Genomic DNA, 20,557 nt, shown 5'->3' with positions numbered 1-20,557 from the left:
ACGCGCGGCGTGGCCCCTGCCTCACCACACACACGCGAGGTAGCCCCTTCCTCACCACACACACAGCGTGGCCCCTTCCTCACCACACATGCAGCGTGGCCCCTGCCGCACCATACATGCGGTGTGGCCCCTGCCGCACCATACACGCAGCGTGGCCCCTTCCTCACCTGCACACACATGGCCTGTCTCACCTGCACACACGTGGCCTGTCTCACCTGCACACGTGACGTGGCCCCTGCCTCCCCTGCACACACGTGGCCCCTGCCTCCCCTGCGCGCACATGAAGTGGCCCGTCTCACCTGCACACACGTGGCCTGTCTCACCTGCACACGTGACGTGGCCCCTGCCTCCCCTGCACACATGTGGCCCTGCCTCCCCTGCGCGCACATGAAGTGGCCCCTGCCTCCCCTGCACACACGTGGCCCGTCTCACCTGCACACACGTGGCCCCTGTCTCACCTGCACACACATGGCCTGTCTCACCTGCACACACGTGACCCCTGCCTCCCCTGCACACACGTGGCCCCTGCCTCCCCTGTGCGCACATGAAGTGGCCCCGCCTCGCCATACGTGTGATGTGGCCCCGCCTCCCCTGCATGTGTGTGATATAGCGCCTGCCTCTCGTGCAACTGGCCCCTCCCCAGAGACACAGGGAGGCGGCAGGCAGGGCCCTGGCTCTTGGGCAGCTGCCTTCTCTCCTGCCCCCAGTGCACCTGGCCCAACCGTGTCCAGGGGCCCAGACAGCCACACTGCCTCCCACTGCCTTCCTGCCTGGGGCCCATGGCTGCCCCTCCACGAGGAAGGAGATGGGTGGTCCCAGCCTGCCTCCCCAACCCCCAGGCCATCCCGGCTCCCCCACCCTGGCCACTGTCCTGGGCACAAACCCACACCCGAACCGTGAGCCTGGCGTCCTGTGTGTGCCGACCCGGCCGTGCTGACGGCCGCCATCCAAGTGTGCAGCTGTGTCCCCAGGAAGGAGCCGGTGGGAGCCACGCACCTGGGCCGCCCAGGGCTCGACGCTGGGCCTCGCATCTGCCGAGGTGCGATGGGGCAGGCGCTGGCGGCCCCCGGGCTCAGGGGCTCCCTGTGGTTGCAGACACGGACGAGTGCATGGAGGAGCGCTGCGAGCAGGTCTGCGCCAACTCCCCCGGGAGCTACACCTGCTACTGCGACGGGCGCGGGGGCCTGAAGCTGTCCCAGGACATGAGCACGTGCGAGGTAGTCCCGGGCGGCAGGCGGGGGCAGCAGGGCCCGGGCTTCGGCGCCCCCGCCTGACAGCCGCCACCCCCGCCCCGACAGGACATCCTGCCCTGTGTGCCCTTCAACGTGGCCAAGAGCGTGAACTCCCTGTACCTGGGCCGCATGTTCAGCGCAATGCCCGTGATCAAACTGCTCTTCAAACGGCTGCAGCCCACGAGGTGAGAGGGCAGGAGGGCATCCAGCCCTGAGGTGACATGGGCACAAGGCTGCCTGGTCAGGGGACCTGCTGCCCAGCACAGCCACACGGGTCTCAGGGCTGGTGCCGGCCTTCCCTGCCCAGTGACTCACTGCCAGCATCAGCGTGAAGATGGCTCCCAGCCTGCCCACCTGGCGCTTCCTGAGGCCGGGCCATCCCATGCCGGGAAGGGCCACACGCCGCAGCTTACGGTGATGCTTTTGTTCCCACCGGCCCGCAGACTGGTGGCTGAGTTCGACTTCAGGACCTTCGACCCCGAGGGCATCCTGTTCTTCGCTGGAGGCCACCGGGACAGCACCTGGATCGTGCTGGGCCTGCGGGCTGGCCGGCTGGAGCTGCAGCTCCGCTACCAGGGCGTGGGCCGCGTCACCAGCAGCGGGCCTGTCATCAACCACGGCTCATGGCAGACGGTGAGTGGGGCCCCCGCAGCCCTGCCCAGGACCCCGCAATGCTCACGTACACTCCCTCAATGGTCAGCAGGCACGGCCCCAGCAGGACGGCCCTGGCAGGAAGCCTGCACCCTGACGGGCGTTACCTCATCACAGAAGCTGAGCTGGGCTTCCACTGCCAGGACCACAGTTCTCAGTGGACCAGCTCCACTGGGGCCGCCTGGCTGTCTGGAGATGCTTCTGTCTGTCACACCTATAGGTGGGGGCTCCAGGCCGCTGGATTGAGGCCAGGAGAGCCACTGGGCCCCTGCAGGGCCCCACGGGGCTCCCGTTCCCAAGGACCCTCCGGTTCAGACTGTCAGCTGCCCCGAGGCTGAGAACGGGCTGAGATCTGGGTGCCTGCCCCGCTGCCTCATGCTCTCAGTGGGGGTCAGGGTCGGCCGTGACTCACGACACCGTCCTGGGCTCTGCCTCCGGGCCTGCTCCCATCCTGCTGACCTCCAGGGCTCACACTTGGCTGCCTCTCGACGGAGGCACCCTGATTGCCCAGGGCCTGGCCTCCGGCCGTCAGCTCTGTGGGTGCCACGCCGCCTGGAGCAAAGTGGCCTGTGCCACACGGGCTTCCTCCCAAGCTGTCAGCACTGGGCTTTTAGAAGTAAGTGCTTGAAAGAGAAAGGGGAAAAGCATTCTTCTTCCCTTTAGAAGTAAAGATAAAATGGAGAAAGTTGCCCTGGCCTCCATGAATAAAAGCGCTGTAGACATTTGCTAGTGTTTCCATCCCATCAGTGGGTCCAGCTCCTCCACTCCTAGACTCTTAAACCCCAGGCACCATCACGACAGCAGGAGGAGACCTTCTGCAAAGGGACAGATAAGATAGTCGCTCTGTGGGGAAGCTGTCCCCGGGGTTGAGGACGCTCCATGTGTGGGAGCCCGCTGCTCCAAGCTTGAGGTGCACAAGGGGCCTGAGCACCGCCGGGACCTCTGCCGGGGAGTGGGGCTGGGGGAGGCACGACCAGTGGGTGCATGGCCCCAGCACCCCGCCCACCCCGAGATACACCTGGCCCTTGAGCCGCAGGCCAGGCTCCATGACGATCTGCCTGCTCTCTGGTGCCCGCCAGATCCCCCACCCCCTACTTTGCCTCCTCAGCAAACTCAGACCCCGCACCTGGATGTTTCTCCACCTGAGCCGAAAAGGAAACCAGGGGCTTCTGGGGCTGAGGAAGATGCTCCGAGCACAGAGTGACAGGCTTTAAACTCTCCTGCAAGGAGAGCAGGGGAGAGGGGCAGTGTTACAGAGAATCCATATGCTCACTCAGCGTCCGGTCTGTGCCAGGCACTGCCCGGCTGCAGGAAATGCCAGGATAGAAATTGTGCTCCCATCTAAGCATGCTCAGCTGAGGGCAGAGAGGTGAAGGGCCAGGGTGGAGCAGAGAACCCCGGGCTGATGCGCGGGGACAGTGACCCCAGGTTCCTGCAGCAGCTCCCTGGCTAAGGCTTGATGCGGGGCCAGAGATGGGGAGGGGAGGCTCCCTCGCAGGAAGGGGGACGAGGGGGTGGAGCCGGCCCCTGGGGGAGTTGGCGGGGCCTGAGCCACACCGTGGATGCCAGGGAGGCGGTGTAGGTGGTGAGCCTGGACCCCCGAGGCTGGGGGTCTCCTGGCCCCACGTGGTGATGGGTATTGGTACGCCAGGTTGGGCCCCCCTTCAGAAGGTGCACGTCCACCCTTATGGCACCGTGCTCCTCAGATCTCTGTCGAGGAGCTTGAGCGGAACCTGGTGATCAAGGTGAACAAGGACGCTGTGATGAAGATCGCCGTGGCTGGGGACCTGTTCCAGCTGGACAGAGGACTGTACCATCTGAACCTGACCGTGGGGGGCATCCCCTTCCAAGAGAAAGACCTCGTGCATCCTGTAAGCACTCCCCTTCATCCCTGGGGTCTGAGCCCAGGGGGCTGAGGAGGACAGAGACCACCGTCCTTAGTCCCTAGGGTCCGAGCCCTGGGTGGGTGAGGAGGACAGTTAACCACACTGACCAGGTCTAGCAAAGGATGTGGGAAAAAGCGAATGTCTCTAGAATATAACAAGCCGCAGGTGCAGCTATTTCGCCTATCTTGCTGTCTCTTTCTGTGAAACTCATTTGCAGTTTCATCTGAATTGATCATGAAAATGTCTATTTTGGAGAGGAGACAAATCACAATGAAATTATTCTCTCACAAAAAGAACAATGAACTTACTTTTTAACACTTTTTTTGGGCAGTTCCCAAGAACATTTTGGGTTGTTGACCCTGTTGGGGTTCCTGCAGGGGAAGTAAGACCTAATGAGAGCTCGGTGTTGGTTGTTTCTGAGAATCCTGTCCCTTCTCACCCCCGGCGTGCTGGTGTCTGTGCCAGAGCCCCTGGCTCCGAGTTGGGTTTCCACAGCGGGCAGGAGGCGAGTCCACACGCTGAGGCTCCGAGTGGGGGGCAGTGTCGCAATGTGTCTCCCCTCCCCGAGGGCTGAGGGCTATCCGACACCCCAGAGTCCCTCCTGGTTTTCCAGAAGAGGCTGGGCTGGCCCGACCTGCTCAGAGCTGTGGCAGGTGCGGCTGAGCTGGAGCCGTGCTCTGGGGGCCTGGTGTGAGCACAGGCGTGTACACGTCCCCTTGCCCATCCTTCCAGGCAGCAGTCGGCACCCCGAGCCTGCCAGCCGAGGGGGACCAGGTGCCCCGAGCCTGCCAGCCGAGGGGGACCAGGCGCCCTGAGCCTGCCAGCTGATGGGGGACCAGGCGCAGGTGGGGGTGGGGGCGGCCCTGAGTGGGTCCAAGGCAGACCGACCGCCCTCAGCAGAGTCCATGCCTGCGGGCAGTGGGTTGCCACGAGCGTGACCAGCAGGGCGCCGTAGGACGGGCAGCAGCAGGGAGCCACTGGGGTCTCTGTCTCTCCAGATGAACCCGCGTCTGGACGGCTGCCTGAAGAGCTGGCACTGGCTGGATGGTGAGGACACCGCCGTCCAGGAGACGGTCAAGGCGAACGTGAAGATGCAGTGCTTCTCTGTGACCGAGAGAGGGTCCTTCTTCCCTGGGAGTGGGTTTGCCTTCTTCCACCTGGATTACGGTGAGTCTCCGCTCCTGAGAGGGGATGGCTGTGCTCGGCCTTCTGGCCCAAATTCCCCGAAACAGCAGCAGCAGCCGGTCCCCCCGGGGCAAGTGCCTGAGGGATGGCCGGCCTGGGCGCTGGGTTGCAGGGAGAGTGGGACGGCGGAGGGCCTGTGGCTGAGACGGGGGACGCTGGGCTTGAAGCGGGAGCTTCCAGGAAGGTTCTGAGACGGGACACCCTTGAGCGCATCTGTGGTCACAGCGCTGTGGGCCGTGGGGAGGGGCCGAACCACCAGGAGTCCAGTGCTCCAGGCTCAGCAGGAAGAGATACGAGGAGGCCCCTGACGGATGGGCCCAAGGCCCCAGCTGCGACTGTGCCTCAGAGAACTGAGGCTTTTCCAGCAGCTGCGGAAGCTATAGAGGAGCTTTTCTGTGACCCCAGTAAGAGGGGGGCGGGCGGGGTGGGCAGCCGGGGGCCAGGGTGGCTGCAGGGGACGGCGGTTCGCCCAGAGTCCCTCCCGCTTCTGTAGAGCAGGGCCCTTTAGTATTAAGCGACAGTCTAAATCAGTCACCCTGCACGCTGATGAGTGGGCACCTGGACGTTAGCTTTACGTCTGCCCTGAGGGGTTGCCCTGCACCGTGTGGGCCGTGGGGGTGGGGGCACAGCGGTTCGCTTTGAGTCTGGACTCAGGATTTCCCCAGATTTCCTCGGGCAGGGCCAGAGTTAACCTCTGCCCCCAGGAGGGCACCGCTGTGCCCGGAGGCATCGCTGTGCCTGGGCGCGCGGCCTTAGTGGCCTTTGACGTGAGGCTGTCGGGCGGCTCTGTGTCGCGGCCTGGGAGACACCACACATGGACCCGTGAGCCTCTTTCCTCAGGTGGCAAGGTGTGCCTCACCCCCTGCCCGGCATGCCCCCAGCGTCTGTTTCCAGACTCTGAGCCTGTCACGGGTGAAGGTGCACACGTGCCCCTCACCACCCTGCGTGGCCCAAGCGTAGGGACGGTCTATTCGGGTCAGAGATGGGACCTGCTCCCCCCTCCCCATTTCTGTCTTGGCTTTACCTGTCACGAGCGCCACCAGGTCACCCAAGGAGAAACCTTCACTCCTGACTGCAGCTCGTACGGAGCTCACGCCGCCCCTGCAGCCCTCGCTTCTGTGCGCGCAGACCCGGGGCGTCCTTGTGGCAGTGGGTGTCACATGCAACACGCTGGCAGCACGGCCCCGCTGCCTGTGTGCCCGCCATGGAGGCAGCCACTTGGCTGCGGGGCTTATTAGATCTGCAGGTTGAAAAGGCAGAGGCCACACGGCAGTCAGGACTGGCGCCTCTAGGGCGCCTCAGGCTGGGCCGTCCTGTCCTCAGTATGACACAGAAGGGACGTGTCAGGAGTTATAGGCACCATTCTCAGTGGCAGGTCAAAGATCTGGACTCTGTGGGTCTTAAAGCCCCAGAAGCCGTCAGGCAAGGGGCATGCAGGTAATCCCCCTCAGCACCCAAGGAAACCTCCCAGGGGAGCTGAGGCGCTGGCCCCTCAAACACGCTTCTGGCAGCCAGGCCCCTCTCCCCACCTCCGCCAGGGGACCCCGCAGAGATCGCCACTCTCCCCACCTCCGCTAGGAGGACCCTGCAGAGATCGCCTCTCTCCCCACCTCCATTGGGGGACCCCACAGAGATCGCCACTCTCCCCACCTCTGCCAGGGGGACCCTGAAGAGATCGCCCCTCTCCCCACCTCTGTTGGGGGACCCCACAGAGATCGCCACTCTCCCCACCATCAGGGATGCAGGGAGACTTGGCAACAGAGGAGAAGGCTGGGTTGGGGGTTTTGTTCGTTGCCTTTTCCAATTCTACGTGTGTTCAGCTCAATGAACAGTTTTCAGAACTGATCGTTACGTCCCTCTCTGGGGTGGGGACCTGCACACGATTCATGGGGCTCTCGGTCTGCTGGCGGAAAAGACCAGTGCAGGGCAAGGCCTGACCCGAGTGGCCTTGCCAACCTGCTGCATCCCGAGAGGTGGAAACGCTTAGAAACCGAGGGGGCAAGGTTTCCTTCCGGCCCCTTCAGCAGCCATGGCTCAGCTGGGAGGAGACACGAGGTGGTGTTTGCATCTGAGACCCGGACCCACCACGGCTACCAAGGGTGCTCTGGAGCATGACATACGTGACACACGGCAGGCAGCTTGTCACGCACACACATGCCTACCGAGTCCTGTAACACGTGTCCTGTAAGCAGCGCCAGCCCCGCAGAGCATCGATTAGAGCAGAAAAGCGCGGCCCGGGAAGGAAGATTGGACGCAGTGTCCGGCAGCTTTCACTGCCTTCCCAACCCTTCCCGGTCCTTCAGTTTGCGGGGCTGAGCCTGTGCGATGGGTGGGCAGGCTGAGCCCCACCCCATTCCTGTCCTGGGGGCGGGGAGTCAGGTGCCCAGGAGATGGTCCCGGCCAGACTGGGTAGGGCGGCCGGTGGCCACTCAAAGGGGTTCTTGAGGAGTGAGCATGTGGCTATTCTCGGTGGGCTGGGGCCTCTAGAGTCCAATGCCGGGCTCCCTGTCAGTTCCTGACGGCCGGGCCACTGAGCCCCGAGCTACCGGCTTCCCACTGCCTCTGCCGCCCGGGGCCCCGCGGGGCCCAGCCTGCCACCTCTCCGCTGCGCTGTCTGGACTGCCTGGTGATGCGTGGCCTTCCTTGCAGCACGGACGTCCCCTGCCGGCGGGATGAAGACCACCTGGGCAGTGGAGGCCGTGGCTCGGGTCCGCCCTGCCGCGGACACCGGGGTGCTGCTTGCGCTGGTGGGCGACCACCAGGCCGTGGCCCTCTCCGTGGCGCTGGTCGACTACCACTCCACCAAAAAGCTCAAGAAGCAGGTACCGCTTGCTGCTGCCCCCACCCCCCAACCCTCGCTCTGAGACGGAGCCACCGTGAAGCTCAGCCCCACCTCTCGCCCTCAAAGTTCCAGCGCCCACCTCTCAGCAGCGTCTCAATGGCCTCTGGTGGCTCAGGGACGGTGCTGGAGTCCTGCAGGCTGGCTGTGCAGTGGGGAGACCATCCTGCCACCCCCAGCGGTGTAGATAATTTGAAGTAATCACTTGTATTTAAGCCAAATGATTTTGCTCACAAATGACGTGTGTGAGTGTACAAACAGGCCCAGACCCTCACCAGGCCTCCCCCGGAGGCAGGCAGGGCTCTGAGTATCCGCCCCTGGACAGGCCGCCGTCACCTCCATACAGTCCCTGCCCCACCCCCGACCGTCACTGGTCACCGCGCTGGCTGTCTTCTTAGAGAACAGGCAAGAGTAGTGGAAATGGGTTTATTCTCCCGCCTGTCCCAAGAGGGGTGTGTTCCCCACGTCAGCCTACCTGCAGGAGCCATCAGCTCCCCTCCTACTGCGGCTGCAAGCTGATGGGCACAGATCCAGGCTTGGCCCCTCTCTGCTATTTCTGTGGCAGCACCACACGCAAGGGGCAGCTCTGCCCTGAGTCCTGGCCACACACACAGTGGGAGCCCTGGTCACTTCTGCCCAGACCGACGCATGTGTGGCCCTGTGACCGGAGCGTGTTTCCTCCACATCCCCCCCAGGGACATGCAGCTCTATATGTTGGTCTTCAATCACGTTGGAGGGGGTCCAGCTCCCCCTAATTCATACATGTAGAAACCATGTCCTTGTCACACTCTGGCCATAAGTGACCCCACCCACAGGAGACCCATGGACCTCGGCAGGACAGGAGGGCCCACTGGCATGGGGCCACCAGCCCGTCCGCCCCAGTCAGCTGTGCCTCTCCCCACAGCTGGTCGTCCTGGCCGTGGAGGGCGTCACCTTGGTCCTGATGGAGATCAAGGTCTGCGATGGCCAGGAGCACGTGGTGACCATCTCTGTGAATAAGGACAGGGCCACCCTGGAGGTGGATGGCACCCAGGGCCAGAGTGAAGTGAGCCCAGCGGGGCTGCAGGAGCAGCTGGCCATCCTCGGGAGACACCTGGAGGGCTCCGTGCTCACCTTCATCGGGGGGCTGCCAGGTAGGGGCCCCGACTTGCTCCCCCGGCAGGGCTGAGCGCTCTGTAGGGAAGGGAGGCAGGAGGAGCCAGTCTGTGGCAGCATCGTGTGAGCGTGTGGGGCCCGGCCCAGCCGCTCTGGGGTCAGGCTGACAGCACTTGGGGGGACACATCGGCCTGAAGCTGTTCCCCACCCCACACCTTCCAGGAACACCCCCATGGGTATCAGATGGTGGGTGTGGGCCACACGGGGAGCCAGGCGCTCCAGTGCCCCACCCCCGAGGCCTGGTGTCCAGCTGCCTGGGGAAGCAGGCCAGGTGAGCCTGCCCCCGCCACATCTGGAGGTGGTATCCCAGCAGACTAGGGGAGATGGGAGAGGCTGGGCCTCCCACCACTCAGGCGGGTCTCCACTTGTCGCGGACCGAGGCGCGCTGTCTTGGCCACCAGACTCCAACTGCGTTTAGTTTTAGTAAACAGAGCTTTGAAGAGGATAAGACAGCCTGGAAGGCCTGGGCGTGACTCATTCGGGATGAGGAGATAATATTTAATGGATGTGACTATCTGTGTGTCCTTCTGTGGGGTCGGGGTGCTGTGGTGCTGTGCCAAGCCTGGTGGCAGGCGTCTGCTGCCCACCGGGGCTCGTGGCTGAGCTGCATGATGACGCTCTGCCGGAGACGCGGCGGGGCGCCCAGGCTCCGGGCGGCTCACCCACTAAGACGCGCTTGCTCTTTCCCCGCGGCCCAGACGTGCCCGTGACCTCGGCTCCGGTCACGGCCTTCTTCCGCGGCTGCATGACGCTGGAGGTCAACCGGAAGGCGCTGGACCTGGACGAAGCCGCCTACAAGCACAGCGACATCACGTCCCACTCCTGCCCTCCCGTCGAGCCCGCCGCCTAGGCTTCTGGGCCGCAGACGCCCCTCCCCACGCACGCCGCAGCCTCCTCTCGACCCGAAGGATGGCGGCCGCGCCCGCGCTGCAGACACTGAACCCTCGCCCGCCGAGCCCCTCGGGGCCTCCCTCCCCGCGTGTAACATACGTGTACATAGAGGACTAACCTCACCGCCGCCTGAGCGGACCCGGGAAAAGAATTCTGTTATTTTTATCACCAGATGCTTCTTTCTGACTTAAAACTATGGAAAAATAAAATATTTACAGAACCTTTCTAGCTCTGTGTTGGCGGTGTCCGCTCCTTGCTGCTTTGCAGCGGGCCGTCACAGAGTCAGCCGCTGAGGGCATCCGTAAGTCCAGGGGCCGTCACCCCTGCTGCTGCTGCCCGAGGTTTCCCTGGTGGGGACGAGCTGCTTCACTGGACGAGGCCGCGCCAGCGCCCCCTGGCGGGGCTGGAAGTATGGCAGGTCAGCACCGCAGGCTCCCCGACACGCCCCCCCAGCCTCGGAGGCTCTCCGGTTAAACCGCGGGCCTATTTGCTCATTTTGAGGGGCCGGGCAGTGAGCGGGGTCTGCAGGAGGTCAAGTGGGCGGGGCCTCGCGCTCTGGCTCCAGGAGTAGCGGGCGGGGGGCAGCCACGGGAACGCGTGGGACCCACGGGTCTCGGGAGACCAAGCAGTTGCAGCAGGACACGCCCAGGACTGTGGGCACCATCACAGCATAGGCTGCAGGGGCATCTCCAGCACTTGCTGGCTCCATCCCCAAACTGGATTGTTTTTTATAATAGACTTTTTTTCTCAAAAGTGATTCTTTTTCAGACACCAAACCCCAAAGTGTATCCTGAAGCAGGTAAGCAGGCAGCCAAGTGTCGGGGCGCCATCTGCTCGGGTCTTGCCTGCTACCCACGGCTTCCTGGAGCTGGCCAGCATGGCTCTGAGAAATGGGGGGCAAGCACAGTCATGCCCATGCCCCACAGAGGACCCCCTGCTGCTCACCATCTGACCACAGGCGGCCTCAGGAGCCCAAAGCCACTCAGGCTGATCCACCTCTCAGCCCTGACACCACAGCATTCCCACCGAGCTCTCTGGTTTTCATCTACTCTGGAGACGGCTCTGGAATGTTCTGGAATGTTCCCCCAGTCAGCTGGGAGCCTGCACCTGGCCGCCCCCTCTCTCACAGAGGCCAGGACGGCCAGAGAGCAGACAGGACACACGCTGAGCTCCGGGACAAGTCACCACAGACACAGGTGGAGGCCAGCTCTCGGGGCCATTTGACCACCGTGGGTTCATCTTCCCTCCAGGGAGAATGAGGCCCAATCTGTTTCCTAACGTGGTTTATACAGACTTCCACTGGGCTCCAAGGGTTGTTCTAACTATGGCCAAGAAAAGCTTATGGCCAATTCAGAGCCACAGGCTGCAAGATACCTCCCAGCTGTGCTGGCCAGCTCCAGGGCCAGACTGCACACAAGCCTGGGCGGACACAGAGCTTCACGACTTCTGACTGTGCTCCAGGACGGGGAGGCAGGGAAGTCTGACTGTGGTTCTGACTGTGCTCCATGGAGGAGCGGGCTGGGTCTGACTGTGCTCCATGGAGGAGGAGGATTGGGCCTGACTGTGCTCCCTGGAGGAGGAGCTGGGGTGGGTCTGACTGTGCTCCTTGGAGGAGGAGGTGGGGTGGGCCTGACTGTGCTCCTTGGAGGAGGAGGCGGGGTGGGCCTGACTGTGCTCCATGGAGGAGGAGCTGGGGTGGGTCTGAGGTGCTCCATGGAGGAGGAGGATTGGGCCTGACTGTGCTCCATGGAGAAGGAGGTGGGGTGGGCCTGACTGTGCTCCATGGAGAAGGAGGTGGGGTGGGCCTGACTGTGCTCCATGGAAGAGGAGCTGGGGTGGAGCTGACTGCTCCATGGAGGAGGAGCTGGGGTGGGGCTGAGGTGCTCCATGGAGGAGGAGGTGGGGTGGGTCTGACTGTGCTCCATGGAGGAGGAGCTGGGGTGGGTCTGACTGTGCTCCATGGAGAAGGAGGTGGGGTGGGCCTGACTGTGCTCCTTGGAGGAGGAGGCGGGGTGGGCCTGACTGTGCTCCATGGAGGAGGAGCTGGGGTGGGTCTGAGGTGCTCCATGGAGGAGGAGGATTGGGCCTGACTGTGCTCCATGGAGAAGGAGGTGGGGTGGGCCTGACTGTGCTCCATGGAGGAGGCGCTGGGGTGGAGCTGACTGCTCCATGGAGGAGGAGGTGGGGTGGGTCTGACTGTGCTCCATGGAGGAGGAGGTGGGGTGGGCCTGATTGTGCTCCATGGAGGAGGAGCTGGGGTGGGTCTGACTGTGCTCCATGGAGGAGGAGCTGGGGTGGGTCTGAGGTGCTCCATGGAGGAGGAGCTGGGGTGGGTCTGAGGTGCTCCATGGAGGAGGAGCTGGGGTGGGGCTGAGGTGCTCCATGGAGGAGGAGGCGGGGTGGGCCTGACTGTGCTCCGTGGAGGAGGAGCTGGGGTGGGTCTGAGGTGCTCCATGGAGGAGGAGCTGGGGTGGGCCTGACTGTGCTCCATGGAGGTGGGGCTGGGGTGGGTCTGAGGTGCTCCATGGAGGAGGAGCTGGGGTGGGTCTGAGGTGCTCCATGGAGGAGGAGCTGGGGTGGGGCTGAGGTGCTCCGTGGAGGAGGAGGCGGGGTGGGCCTGACTGTGCTCCGTGGAGGAGGGGCTGGGGTGGGTCTGAGGTGCTCCATGGAGGAGGAGCTGGGGTGGGCCTGACTATGCTCCATGGAGGTGGGGCTGGGGTGGGTCTGAGGTGCTCCATGGAGGAGGGGCTGGGGTGGGTCTGAGGTGCTCCATGGAGGAGGGGCTGGGGTGGGTCTGAGGTGCTCCATGGAGGAGGGGCTGGGGTGGGTCTGAGGTGCTCCCTTGAGGAGGGGCCGGGGTGGGTCCGCTGTGCTCAGTACACTGTGCTGCTGTCATATGTGGTCTGAGTTGACCTCAGTGGTTTTGTTTTTTAAATAGAAGAACTGTAATATTTGTTTGCATTTCATTTTTAGGTTTTCGGATAGTATGGATTAATTGATAATGGTTGTTGTGTGAAGGGCTGTTCTTAGGGCATTTGGTGGCATTGAAACCTCTGCCCTCACTGCCTGCTGTCCCCCCAGACATAGACAGACACTGTGACGGCAGAAACGTCTCTTACACTGCAGCACATGCCCTGGGGGAATCACCCTGTGACACCTCTGCACTACAGAGATGGGACATTTGACTCCAGTTCACACAACACATACTATTAGCTCCAATAGAGTACATATTTAAATCTAAAGGCGATCTATAAAGCATTTAGAAGATAAGGTAAAACTCTAGCCAGTGGGCCCACTGTGATGCACCTCTGCTCTTTTCAATAAAGCTATATTGGCACACATTTCTGCCCACTAACTTCCAATTCTCTACAGCTTCTCTGCTGCTCTAGTCAGGACTCAGTGGTGGATTCACAGCTGTGGGCCCTCCAAACCTGTGCCTTTACAGAGCAACTTTGCTGACCCCTTTGATAGAAGAGTATTTTCATGAACTAGGATTTTTAAAAGTATTTCTTTAAAATATATAATAAAACAAAATACTCATGATAAAGAAAAATATTTAAAAATTGGGCTATGTTAAAATCAAGAACTTCAAGAAAAGGAAAGTTTCCGGAAGCTACCCAGCTTCAAGACTATGAAGCTGCAGCAGTCATACGGCCTGGTGTTGCCAAAAGAGTGAACAGTGGATCCCTGGACAGACAGAGAGCCCAGACACGGACCCCCAGAAAGAGTCGCCTGATCTTCGACAAAGGAGTGGGTGACACAGCGGAGAAAAGCGAGGCTCTTCCCTGATGGGGCTGCACGGAGGCCTCTGCACCGTCCTGGTGATACTGCTGTGATTCTGAAACTGCTCTAAAAAATAAAGTCCACCTCAAACAAACCAAGCGATCATCAAGAACATCTGTTCATCAAGGCAGCATAAGGAGCATGACAAGACCAGCTGAGAAGAGGAAACACCGGGAACCTCGGTGACCGATTAACGTGGGGTAACCGTGTTAACCAAGGAAGGATAGAGCTCCTCCTGCAAATCGGTGAGTAATGACCCAACAGAAGACTGGACGCTGCTGGACAGGACAGGAAGTGCCAGTGGCCAAGGTGTCTGTCCACGGGGCCAGCTTCATCAATAAGGGGGAAATGCGGGCACAAACAGCACAGGAAGGAACCCCTGCGCCCACAGCTGTGAAAGTTTCTCGCGTAGAGTAGAACCTGATCTTGGCAGCCTGGAGCTGAGAGTAGTCTGGGCTGACCCCAAGGACCAGGGCTGGGTGTTGTCCAACAAAGTCCAAGTCTCCCGTGCACCCTAAATCCACACCGGGAGCCCCACATACACATAGGAACCCCAAGACCAGCCAAGGCCACCCACAGCCGAAGGGGCAGTCACGGTCCCCATCTCAGGGCGGAGCACCATGGTCTGTCACAGGCATGCAGCTCAGCAGAGAACAAGCCACACACAGCGGAACCGCGTGCAGGTGGGCCCAGGATGGGGTGGGCAGCCCCGGCCTCGGTGACGGCCCTGCTCTGAGTAGCTGCCGCTTACACCGGGGTTCTCAGCGTGTTTTCTGTTCAATTTATAGTAGTCATTCAGTTTCGTGATTAAAGAGTTTGAGCAAAGAGGAAAGAGAAAGGCAGGTGCCATCCACGAGCTGCTGAGGAGTGAGGCCCTGCCCACTCCTCTCGGGGCACCGGGAGGGCATGCCTGCTCCCAACAGCTCAGTGTGCTCTCCCCACGCCCAGAGGGGGCGAAGGACTGTCAGAACAGGAGGGCAGGCCTGGGGGTGCTGGTGACTGCAGGCTCCCAATGCTGCTGATAATGGGTGCCTTGCTAACTGAGCACGCACGGTCCCCTGGCCATGCTCAAAGAGCGTGTCCTCTGTGATCCAGCTCACACACCAGAATGGTCACTCTCCAACAGTGTGCAACTCAGCAGGTTTTAGCACCTTCACAAGGCTGTGCACCCAGCACTTGTGTCCAGTTCTAGAACATTCCATCATGGCAGCAGGGAACCCTGTTCCCATCAACAGCCTCCCTGGCCATCCCACGCCCCAGCCTCCAGCCCGCCTCCTCGTCTGTGACCAAGGATGAGGCAGGTCACTCAGCAGAGGTGGGCTCCACCGGGACCCACCCCGTGGTGGTGCCTGGAGGCACAGCAGTTACACCACACGGGCATCAGGCCCAGGGAGAGCCTTCTGGGCTGGGGAGGAGGTGGGTCCCACCGGGACCCCCACCGTGGTGGTGCCTGGAGGCACAGCAGTTACACCGCGTGGGCATCAGGCCCAGGGAGAGCCTTCTGGGCTGGGGAGGAGGTGGGCCCCACCGGGCCCCACCTCGTGGTGGTGCCTGGAGGCACAGCAGTTACACCGCATGGGCATCAGGCCCAGGGAGAGCCTTCTGGGCTGGGGAGGCCTTGGCAGAGATGGTCCCTGGGAAGGGTGCCTGGAGCATGCTGAGGCCAGGCCGGGGCAGGTGCTGTGTGCCAGGCAGGGGAGCTGCCCCAGAGCCTGGAGGGCAGGAGGGGGCACACAGAATGTGCGGGGGAGGGAGTCCCGGGGGCCGGGGAGAGGGCCTGAGCCACCAGCAGGCTGGGGCTGAATCGTTCACATTCTTTATGGCTGGGCTGAGGGATAGAGACATTTTTGTGGCCAGAGCAAAACTGCTGGCTTTGGAGTTTAATACTTTTTATCAGCTCCAGGCGAGATGGAAATACCTGGCGGGGAGACAGCACGGGCGGGAGACGCAGGTGTGGACAGTCCGGGGAAACGCTGAGCCCGCTGAGCCCACCGGCGGTCGTGTCCAGGGTCACAGGTCAGCCCACGTTCTGGGGCGCAGGTTTGCTGCAGGTCTACAACTGCTCTGCCGTTTGCTCCAGGGGCTGCATCTTCGCTCCCTGCAGCCCCGGACCAAGGTCCTCCCCGTCCAGTCACGTTGGGTCCGGGAACCACTGAGTGGATTGACATCGCAGACCACAGACCCCGGCTGCGCTGAACTTCGCTTCTTAAACTCTGGGCGGGTGAGGCACTTGCTATGGGACCCCGGATGGGTCAGCGGGGCCGGTGGACATCCTGACCTCAGGCAGCGCGAGGGGTGAGCCCTGGTCAGACCCCAGCGGAGGCCCACGCTGAGCTCTGCCGTTACCTGCTGAGGAAGCCAGAGGCTTGGGAGTCAGTCGTGGGATTTCTGGCTCCAGGATGCCCCCGGCTCGGGGCTCATATCCGAGTGCAGAAACTGAGGGGGCGGGACAGGGCACCAAAGGAGAGGAAAGAGAACTCCTTCCTGGTCTCAAGCACCACCCAGCCTGTGGACACGGAGTTTCTGCTCAGGTGTGGTGCCCCGCCCTCTGGAAACGCTGAGCCGACCCCCAACGAGAGCAGCTCTGGGGCTCGGCCCCGATGTCCTGTCTCCTCTCCTCTCCTCTCCTGCTCTTGCCTGGCAGGGTGGGCACCAGGTCAGATGCTCCCAAAGGGCAGGATGCCAGCGCCCCACAGGGCAGCAGCTGAGCTGGCGCCAACACCAGGGCACCAGGGAAGCCAGGCCCTCCCCCCAGAGGCTCTAGCCTCGGGGCCACAGAGGGTCCTGGGATCAGGCAGTATCCCCGCCTTGACCGACACTTCCAGGAGTGACGACAGTGGACACGTGAAGGTGTGTTCACACCACAGCATGGAGCCCAGGATGGGCTGTAGGCAGAGCAGGAAGCCCTCATGCTGACCCACAGCCCTGTGCCCAGAATTCACTTTCAAGCAACACAGTTGAAGGCGTTTAAACATCACGTGTTTCTGTACTTTGAACCCAAAACACTGAGTAGGTGAAATTAAGGATCCCCTGGACAGGAAGGACTCCTCCTGCAGCCCACCCGACCCAGACAGACACAGTCTCTCTGGCTCCAAGGAGCGCTTGTCCACCCAGGACTGTGAGGTGTGGTTTGTGTCCTTTGATGCGTTCAGGGCGGCGATCGGGGAGGGCAACTGGATGGGCACGCCCCGACCCTGAGCAGGCCACTGGGTGCCACACACGCAGAGCCCTAAGTGCCTGCAAGGTCCACCAGGTGTCCCCGGGAAGCGGGGACAGACTGTGCATCTGCAAACAGACGCCACGAAGGGAAGGAGGGATGACAGGACCTCACCTGATATGAAGCAAAGTGAGCAGACACGTGTGACGGGGCTGGGGAGGGGGCTCCTGGCCACTTCCCCTAATGGCGGGAAGCCAGGCGTGCCTGCAGTGGGGAGGGAGGAGCTGGGCCCTGGTCCTCAGCCTGCTGGGGTCACTCGATGGCTCCTGACTTGTGACCAACACCCTGACATACTCCTCAACATAAAGAAATGTCTCAGTGACTATGAAACTCTTTATGAAAAGCCTCTAAATTTGTATGTGTAACTTTTGCAAAGTCAGGAGTTTGCCTCCTTGCCTTTGTGATGAGGACGGCTCACATTAGGGAGAGGACAGCAGTTAGTCCCCAGCTGCGGTCCGGACGCCCCCTTCCTTCCCTGCACAGGGGCACCCGCCCTGGGGCTTGGGGCGCACACTCAGCCTCTCCAGGCCCCAAACACCTGCCATCGTGACGTGACGCCCCCAGAAGGGAGAGCTTTGCAGAGAGGCTAAGTCCTCAGCCAGCCAGCCAGCCAAGTGAAGGACGTTTCAAAGCCTCCACACTGTTTCTCAGTGGCCACAGGGTCCCTCTCAGCCGATGGAATTACTCCGCCTAAATTTTGCTGGGTTTGTTTTTAACAATATGCCCAAAGCGAATCAAAGAATTCAGCAGGATTGGTCACGATGACTGACCTAAAATTCCAAATTGATGAGGAGTGGCCTTGCTGGGTTTGTAACCTTTGGAGCTAAGATTCCAGGACAGCAGGGGGTGGGGCCGTGTCCTGCCCACAGAGGCCGCAAGGCCAGTGCCGGGCTGGGCCCACCCGCAACACGGGGCTCGTGAGCCCACATCTGACAAAACACAGGCGTGTTCGCTTTACCGCACTTTGCACACACTGCCCTTTTTGTTGTTGTTACAGACTGAAGGTTTGCGCCACCCTGAGCGGAGTGAGCCTGCTGGCACATTTTTCCAGCAGCGTTTGCTCACTTCGTGTCTGTGTGTCCCATTTCAGTAATTCCTGTGATATCTCCTGTGTCTGTGGCCTCTTGTCCCGGAGCTCAGCATGTGTCCTGTGATACCTCAAACTCTTTATTATCATAGTTGTATAGTGACTCCTGATCAGTGGGCTTTGATGTTACTATTGTGGTTGTTTAGTTATTTTTTAGCAAGAAAATGTTTTCAATGAAGCCATGTACCTCCTTCCGGCAGACACAACACTGCTGAAGGCAGGCGGGGGCGGGGGTGGGGGGACGGGCCGACACCACCTGCCGCTGCTGGGGCCAGGGAGTCCGTGCCCACCCGCCCTGCTTGCTCACCCCGGGGCCAGACACTGCACAGATCCCTCCCTGCTGTGGAGACGCATCCACTCGAAGAGGGAGACGCGTATGAACCTAAGGACCGTCCTGAACGTGGGGGCTGGAACGGGTCAGTTGGACGGAATTGCGTCCCGGCCGGCAGGGGGCGCCGGAGACCGCGTCTTGTTGAGACTCGGCCGCCTCTCCCCTCTTCCCCCGCTCCCCTCCCCTCCCCCACTGCTCCTCCCCTCCCCCCCACACCGCTCCTCCCCGCCCACTTCCCTCGGGCTGTAAGTGGGGACTCAGGTCTATGAGCAGCTCCAGGCCTGCGCTCACCTGCTTCCTCAGGCGTGTCTGGGTCTTTACTGGGCACAGCTGCTCCCAGGTGGCCCCTGCAGGGGTTTCTCAGCAGAGAGCCGGCATCTTAGGGGTGCCTGCTCTGCAGGCTGGGGGCCCATGTGGGGTACCCCCGCTAAGGACCAGACCCGGCTCTGCTGGACACCCCGGGGGCTGACAGTCGGACAGACGCAGCCCCAGGAGCTCGCCGCCCCCCAACCCCCGGACACCACTGGAGCAGAGCCCACGCGGACCCCCGGCCTGCACAGGCCGTGGACGCAGAGCTTGTACTCGAGCCGGGAGGACTTCCCTTGGGCAGACGCGCACCAGGAGGGCCGCGCTGAGGGTGGCCACCCTGCCCTCCCGGGAACGCACACACGTGAACAGCACGTCTCCTGGGAAGCGGCCCTCACCGCGCACAGCCACACTTCCTTCAGTAACGTGCATGATGACAGATGAGGAGGACAGAAGAGAAACGAAACTGCTCTGTAAGCCGTGAGGCCAGAGCCCGGCCGCTTCAGCGGGAATTATAGCTCAGCTGGGGGTGTGGTCTCACGGGGCGGGGGGCGGCGGGAAGGGGCGGAGCGGCCTCACCACTGGGGTCCCCCGCATGATCCTGGCCTCTCCTGCACTGATGAGCCAAGGAGGATCTGCAGGAGGGTCTGTAGAGGGGGTCTGCAGGAGGGTCTCCAGGAGGCAGCCACAGTGGGGAGGGGGCTGCTTTGAACAGACCAAACTACTGCTTTCCATCTCCACCCTCTGCATCACGGTGTGTAGGGAGGGGGCTTCTCCCCGGGGAGGAGGTGGGTGGGGGCGCTGAGGGGGTGCCGGCAGCTGGAGCTCGGCTGAGGCTGTGAGTCCTCGGGCAGAGGGAGGTCGGAGCCACGTGAGGCCGCGAAGCCACCGGGCAGCTGCAATCAAACAGAAAAGCCTCCTCAGCCCATGGGAGCCCCTCAGAGCCCACTTGGGCTCAGCCCCCAGGCCCAGGCCCGCAGGCGGTGACTGCTCCTGATGAGGCTGAGTTCCCAGGGGCCACAGGAGGCCCTGATTCAGCCCCACGGGGCCCCCACCTCGCCTGCGGGACACTGGTCTCGACACTCAGAGGGTGGCCGTCGACCACCTGACACTGGACACATGGACACGTGAACCCTGTCCCAGGAAAAGGCTGCCCAGCTCGTGTGGGGCCTTGGGCTTACTCAATGCTTCATATTTTAAGGGGAAAACCAACATCAATGTTTTCCATAGTGCGTGATGGTTAATTTTATGCATCAACTTGGCTAGACTACGGTCAGTGCCCAGGTGCCAGACTGCCGTCTCGATGTCATCTTGAGGGTGTTCTGTAGCTGTGATGAGCATGTAAACCAGCAGCTCACACTATCTGTTACAGCTGGGCCTCATCCGATCAGTTGAAGAGGAATGCCTGAGGTGCCCGAGCAGAGGGAATTCCACCTCCAGATACCTTCAGATGCAAACTGCAAAACCCATTCTTCCCGGGGCCTCCAGCCTGTGGCCTGCCCTACAGATTTTGGACTCTCTTCCTCTAGCTCTCCATTTCTCTACCTGTAAGTCTATACACGTACCACCTCCATCTATAAATACATCTTTCTGTGTGTCTACTCTGTGCAGACACGCTACTAGCTCTGTATCTCAGGAGAACCCGCACTAACACACCTAGAGGCAAGTGATCCTGCAAAGCAAACGCTGGGGCCTGGCACAGCTTTTAAACAAACAAAACTCCCAGTTTTTTTCCACCAGCCAACAAACCTCTTAAATTTCTCTTTTGTTCTTAACTTCTAAGGGTTAGAAATGCCTGCTTAAAACCAACATTAAGTAAGTAAAGCAAGCAACCCCTTCTGCAATGGGACAAGGTGAGTGCATGCAGGCTCTGGTCTGCAGTGGGGCCGAGTGGGTCCTTGAACTCCACCCATCAGGAGCCCAGGGCCAGGGGGCACCTGCCTGCCTGCCCCTCCTCCTGGAGACCCTCTAAGGGGGCTCTGGGATCCAAGGGC

General features: G+C 61.7%; 2 protein-coding genes across 36 annotated transcripts in view; one reads left to right on the top strand and one right to left on the bottom strand.

The window, feature by feature from the left end:
• GAS6 (growth arrest specific 6) overlaps window positions 1–10,067 on the top strand; it is a 28,290-nt gene extending 18,223 nt beyond the window's left edge. For all 4 annotated transcript variants that reach the window (XM_086330723.1, XM_086330724.1, XM_086330722.1 and 1 more), the window contains 8 exons: window positions 1,096–1,217; window positions 1,299–1,417; window positions 1,676–1,865; window positions 3,590–3,754; window positions 4,768–4,936; window positions 7,604–7,776; window positions 8,698–8,926; window positions 9,647–10,067. In XM_086330723.1, the coding sequence (XP_086186849.1) occupies window positions 1,096–1,217; window positions 1,299–1,417; window positions 1,676–1,865; window positions 3,590–3,754; window positions 4,768–4,936; window positions 7,604–7,776; window positions 8,698–8,926; window positions 9,647–9,798 (1,319 nt within the window). In that variant the 3' untranslated portion in view covers window positions 9,799–10,067. The remainder of the gene's footprint in view (window positions 1–1,095; window positions 1,218–1,298; window positions 1,418–1,675; window positions 1,866–3,589; window positions 3,755–4,767; window positions 4,937–7,603; window positions 7,777–8,697; window positions 8,927–9,646) is intronic.
• The window catches only part of TMEM255B (transmembrane protein 255B), a 36,253-nt gene continuing 19,760 nt past the window's right edge, over window positions 4,065–20,557 (bottom strand). For 23 of the 32 annotated variants that reach the window (XM_086330733.1, XM_086330735.1, XM_086330732.1 and 20 more), the window contains 2 exons: window positions 5,979–15,971; window positions 4,065–4,950 (listed from right to left, as the gene is read on the bottom strand). In XM_086330733.1, the coding sequence (XP_086186859.1) occupies window positions 15,633–15,971 (339 nt within the window). In that variant the 3' untranslated portion in view covers window positions 4,065–4,950; window positions 5,979–15,632. Of the gene's footprint in view, window positions 4,951–5,978; window positions 19,460–20,557 lie in introns of those variants that run through there. The other 9 variants (XM_086330756.1, XM_086330755.1, XM_086330741.1 and 6 more) reach the window with 5 other exon arrangements.

This window comes from Bos grunniens, chromosome 12, assembly GCF_055505025.1.
Source record: "Bos grunniens cultivar Pamir isolate PY7600 chromosome 12, Bosgru_T2T1.0, whole genome shotgun sequence".
Classification (NCBI taxonomy): domain Eukaryota; kingdom Metazoa; phylum Chordata; class Mammalia; order Artiodactyla; family Bovidae; genus Bos; species Bos grunniens.
Note: the sequence above shows the minus strand (reverse complement) of the source record. Positions and strands in the feature narration are given on the sequence as shown.